The sequence below is a fragment of the Muscardinus avellanarius genome (assembly GCF_963383645.1).
Source record: "Muscardinus avellanarius genome assembly, chromosome: 12".
Classification (NCBI taxonomy): domain Eukaryota; kingdom Metazoa; phylum Chordata; class Mammalia; order Rodentia; family Gliridae; genus Muscardinus; species Muscardinus avellanarius.
The window spans coordinates 1,292,916-1,298,915 of NC_137798.1; the positions used below are offsets into that span (position 1 = coordinate 1,292,916).

The following is a 6,000-nucleotide window of genomic DNA, read 5'->3' on the forward strand; positions in this document are numbered from 1 at the left end:
GATTGAATTTTTGAAGTGTTGCCATTAAATTACGAAAATATTAAAGATCAAATAACATTACCTTATGATTGAAAGAACTATCCAGTATTAATTTTAGATGTTAATAGATCTTTTATAGTCAAAGTACGTAAAGTGTATCTTCTGTAAGGGCCCTGTACAGACGACTTTGCCTACAGGCTATGCATTTGTTAGTCCCTGCTGGAAAAGCTCGAGGATGGAGAATGTACTGTGGGATCCTCAGGAGTGGATCACCTCATGCAGTATTCATCTGACCTCCTTCTGTCTAGATCTCGTCTCTGCTCTGGATGTACCGAGGATCTGTATAGCCCACCCCAGCGAGCTTCCAGGCTAGCTGGAGAAACCTGCTGTGATGGTTATGTTAAAAGTAGAGTATTTTAAGTTTTCACAGATGCTGTGATGATGCAGAGAACTGTAGCTTCCTTCCTTCCTTCCTTCCTTCCTTCCTTCCTTCCTTCCTTCCTTCCCTCCCTTCCATCCTCCCTTTCTTCCTTTCTTCTCTTCCTTCCCCTTCCTTCCTTTCTCCCCTTCCTTCTCCTTGCTTCCTTCCTTGCTTCCTTCCTTCCTTCCTTCCTTCCCTTCTTCCCTCCCTCTCCCCCTAAGATGGGGTCTTACTATATTATATAAGTTGGGCTTGAACCCATGGGTCCTGTTTCTGAGCTGTGTTTTTGCCAGCTGGAGCTGGGTGGGTTTCATCCGGACCTAGGGATTGAGTCTTCTTAGATGGCCCTCTGAGAAGCTATACCAACCACATAATTAGGGACTTCCATTGTATTAAGTGTAGCCATACCTCAAATATTATATAGACCATATACATATATAGGACGTGACTGTTATTGTTTGCTCATTATCTCCTGTTTTTTTTTTTTAAACATGATAGGAATTTCAATTTCTCATTACCAGGATAATGAGTGATGCAGTTTTGACTCAAAATAATGGTTGCATGGCACAAGAAGTGAGCTGGCATCGGGCTGCTCTCTCTTGCTGTTCCCAGGCAGCTCTCACCCTGGTGTGCCCCTTTATCTCATGCAAGATACTACTCAAGGGTCACTACCCAAAAGAGTGGCTTTCTGACCAGTCATCTAAGTTTAAATTTTATCATAGCATATACAATTATAGTAAATCTTCATTTTTCCATTTTATTGACTGTATCTCTAATATTTCGGTGATAATGAGAACAGAGATGTTTTGTTTCTGCTGTTTTTTTGGGACTTGGAATCAGGCCCAACCCATAGCTCTCAGAAATGCTATACATGGAGGTTAAAGAGAAAATCGTAAAGATATCCTCATGTCAGTTTAGGATTAAATATCTGACCTAGAACCAGGCCCCTTAATAAATATGCACTTGTGGTGGTTATGGACACAGATTAGTTGGTGACTTGACCTGGGTGACTGGTTGTGCCTTGATGGGGTCCGCCAGTACAGCAGGAATGTTTATATAACCTGAGACTCTCGGCTGCCTTACTCCCCAGCGACTGTTCTCTAGCCTCCATTTGCTTTGTTTGTTTCTTTATCTGTTTGTTTTCTTTTTATATCTGAGAGTCCTTATTTCCTAATTAGTTTACTAAATAAGATGTTCTGGAAAGGTCTCTAAATGTGGAAAATGGATGAGTTAGAATTATTTTTAAGTTATAATGATCCCATCACTCTCCTCTTAAACAATTCGTTGTTACCTCACCTCACTTACCGGAAAATTTTTTATGTTTATGAGTATACATGTGAGATAATGTAGTATTGGCTCCTGGAAGTTATATGGAAGGCCTCACCTATTGACTTTATTTTAATTTTGTGTGTATGGTATTGGGGATTGAACCCAGGGGTGTTCTACCTCTGGGCAAAACACTCCTAGCCCTGTTTTATTTTACTTTTATTTGGAAACAGGGTCTAAGTTCCAAAGGGCCCCCTAAGTTGAATTCATTTTTTTACTATCACATAAACAGTATACTCTAAACAAAACGTTCATCCTTGATCCTATTTTCTTGTACAGTGGGGCAATATTTGTTTAGGAAAGAAAACGAAATGCATATATATATATATATATACACTATATAATTATCTACTATGAACCAAGAACTTTGATAGGCACACTTAAAATGAAATGAAATAGGATCTCCCAGCTCTCACGCAGCTTTCCGCATCGCAGTGGTCCCTCGTATCTCAGCTTGCTCTCTGCGGTTTTGGGTAACAGTGGTCAGTTGGGCATCTTCGTGGCTCGGTGATGCTCTGCGCAGTCTGTTGTCAGAGGATTAGCAGCCTAATACTGTGGCCTCACGCTGTGTCCATCACCTCTCTCCGTCTCATCACAGAGCACTGCATTGACTCACATTATCCTCATATACTTTTAAACGTTCGTATGTATGTGATTTCTATTATAGTATCCTATGATTGTTCTTGTTTATGCTTATTTTATAAATTAAAGCTTATGATAGGTATGTATGTATGTATAGGGGAAGACCTAGTATATATAGGGTTTGGTACTATCCAAGCTTCCAGGCATCTGCTGGGGTCTTGAAACACATCCTCTGAGGATAAGGAGGAGGATGGGGACTACACAAGTACCGTGTGCTGTGCTACGTGACTGAGAGATGCAGAAGGTGTCCTCCATCATTGTGGGCCCTTAACTCCGGCATGGTGGTGGATTGGAGAAGCTCTCAGCTCAGTCATGAGTGAGTTATCCAGGTGAAGAGTAGGAGCAGGGGACAGTCACTAGAGATAAGGCTAGCAGAGCAGAGCAGGTAGATTAGGAAGAACCTTAAAGAGCCATTAAGTGATTATAATTAATCTATTATCATTAAGTTATAATTTAATCTTAAAGTTTATTGTAGGGCTTTTAAAGGAGAGGCCACACTCAAGTATTTGTTTAAGAGGTTTACCTTACCTTCTCTGTCTTGAGACGGATTTGGGGTTTTGGTTTCTGCCCTGGAGTTAGGGATAAAGAGGGCTTGAGGGTTTTACAAAAGCCCAGGGCAGAAACGATGCTGGCCTGAGTTGCCTATCAGTTGGGCTAACCCACTGATAATAAGTCAGTTCTGTCCTTTTCTTAAAAAGGTGTCAACTAGCGCTCTGAAGCAGAGGTAGAGAAAAAGAGGAGATGGTGCCCGGATGCTTTTTCCACACTATGAGAGTCAGTTTATTTCCTTTCCATGTTATGGTCATCCGCAGTATAGCCAGAGCCATGTGGATAGCTCTCTTTAGAAATCACCTCTTGGTTCACTTTACCCATTTCCAGGTGAGAACGAGGGGGGCTGATATGCTCATACCTTCTGGGCCAGCTCCCGTTAGTTGATTTTGAGGTAAGTTGTTTATGTTAGCCTTTTCTCTTCGATGCTTTGCTCTGACAGTAGTGTACTTTAACAGGAGTTGAGCGTGGCATTTGCCCAGGAGAAACGTGTACACACAGGGGATGCGACAAGTCTATGCTGGCCTTTTCTTGTCACTGCATTACCACTTGGCTTCGTCTTATCTAGGTACCTGAATGGAGTGGCGAAAAATGGAGCTGCCCCAGTGCTCTTGGAGCTGGCCAATGAGGTAATGTTATTGTTATGATTTTATTTAAACCTGTGTAAAACCTAAGGGGCTTATCTAAAGTAGCTTTGCTTGGAATTGTAATTAGCCTTTAAAAAAAAGATTTTGAGTTGCAGTAGACATTTAAATTACTCCCTGGTCCCTTTGTACTTTTAATAATTGGACAAAGAACTTCATGTATTAATAAATCAGTTGACATAATTAGTCTGCGTCTTTAAAGGCAAATGTATAAACAGCTTCTTAGTTTCTTATTTTGTGGAAAATTTAAACCAAACATCTCAGGGCATGCTTTTCTTAGGCTATGTTGTTTTAATTTAGTGTGAGAAATACCTGTGTCGAGTAAAGAGACATATGCCAAGAAAATCTGTGCAAACTCTTATAAAAATGAAGGGAGAAATTGTATCCTTAAAAATAAAACATTTATGTGATTTTTTTGTTTGAAAACTTTTTATGTAATAAAGGATACGTGCTTTGTAGAAAAGTCTCTTTCTATAAAGAAATGTAATATTGTTATTAACACCAAATATGCAGTGATTTATTGAACTTATTTGTGAACTCTGATCTGCTTCTGTATGGAGAAACAACTAACAGCCTTACATTTAAAAAAGGAAACCCTAAAGATTTCCCATGAATGAAGAAGCTGTAAAAAGTTCATGATAGCTGCATAGAGCATACCAAAAAATAAAATATTCAGTTCCTAAACTCTAAAATATTTATTCACTGTAATAAGAGCAATACAATATTTAGTCTGACTTGGAATGGCTTATGCAAACCTCACAGGGATGGAAGGAAATGTACACTGTTTTTGTGTTGCATTATAATGGAAAACATAGAAGCAAGGCAGAAAATGTGTGTTTGCATTAAAGATGACTCCATACCATAAGCATTAAGTGTTGCAGTCGCAGCAAGTTCTACATGTTATATTAGCAAAGAAGGATGGCTTCCCTCACAGCTTCTGTCTGCTGTACACCGCCGCAGTAGGCAAATGAGCAATTACCTCTCAGTTACTAGAAGGTTTTAATAGTCCGTGCAAGCTCTACACAATCTGATAGGATAGTTAGCATAGAGAATAGATTTCTCTTTTCCTTGCAAAACATAGATTTTATGTGTGTTTTTTTTTCTCCCCCTAATCCTGGAGCAGGATGGTTTTTAATTTTTTCCAGACTTGTTTGTTTCAAGTTGAGACCATTAGTAACTTGAGGTATCTAAGCCATAACTCTGTGTTTGACGATTGTCCCTTATGAAAAAAGAAGAGTAAACTAACACTATTCTACACACAGCATCTGGGAAGAACGTGATGCAAATATGGTACTTATTTTTACAGGTAATGATGCGGATGACTTGAGCTTTATGTGGTAGCAATGTATGTTCATTTGAATTTTTAATGGATATTTTTGTTGAGCCTCGCTTATTTAGCTGTCTTTAACCTACATCTAGTAATATGGAAAATATGACCCACCAGAGCATGTTCTACATGTAAAGCTGTTATTGACTATTATTATATATTCAGATAGCAATATTTAGCTAAAATAAAGAAATGGTAATTTAAGGGTTTTTTCCTCCTCTTTGGCTGCAGATTAGTTCAGAGACTAGCACTTTCTATATGGTTGCCAATGCATTAGGGAAATATGGGGATGGCGGGTACCAGATTATGGCTTCTAAACAACCAAGCTGCCATTTTTATATGATACTTAATACATAAATGGCATACGCTTGCACCCGGTGACAACTGATATGACGGTAGTACTTTATGATTCAATATATATTTAATCAGTGGAAACTGTAAAAATTGATGAGAAGTATATAACATTGGTATATTACTGTGCACAGCAACTCTCTTAGACAAAAGTGTTCTATTGTTGATTTGGGGGATAGGAGCTATCGGTGGCCGTCATTGATTTTTATAAATGTCTTAATACCACCTTCCCTGTTTCAAGGCTAAAAACGAACATTTTAGGAAATTTGACTTTGTTAGTGATAATAAGATCAGTCATTCTGTTCCCCCCACACAAATATTTTCAAGTTAAATTTGAAGCACTATGAATTTTACTTACATGCTAAATTCTGACATGAAGCATGATGGCCCTATTTCAGAGAAAGATGGACACATGATTAATATGAAAATTAGGGAGATGCAAGTACCTGAACTAATAAGGTAGTCCTTATTCAGGCTGGACTACCTTCAGTAATTTCACCATTTTTCATGTGTCAACTCTGATGTGGGTTACTAGGAATAAGCAGCTTTGTGGAAAGCATTTCTTTCTACTTGGGGAATTTAAGGGCATCCAAGTACATACATATTTGAAAAAACTGTTCATACAAATGAAGCTAGCCTTTTTGTCTAGTTACTAAATCAAGATAAAATTTTGGTATGAACACTAGACTTGAAAACCTGTCAAGAAAAATTCATGGTGATAATACAAGAGGAAGATTTGCTGTCTTATACCCAAGATAAAA

The 6,000-nt window shown here is 38.5% G+C and overlaps 1 protein-coding gene across 4 annotated transcripts in view; it reads left to right on the forward strand.

Moving 5' to 3' along the window:
* CDIN1 (CDAN1 interacting nuclease 1) overlaps window positions 1-6,000 on the forward strand; it is a gene marked incomplete at both ends in the record, with an annotated part of 215,367 nt that overhangs the window by 61,394 nt on the left and 147,973 nt on the right. For all 4 annotated transcript variants that reach the window (XM_080707246.1, XM_080707247.1, XM_080707248.1 and 1 more), the window contains one exon: window positions 3,486-3,546. In XM_080707246.1, the coding sequence (XP_080563372.1) occupies window positions 3,486-3,546 (61 nt within the window). The remainder of the gene's footprint in view (window positions 1-3,485; window positions 3,547-6,000) is intronic.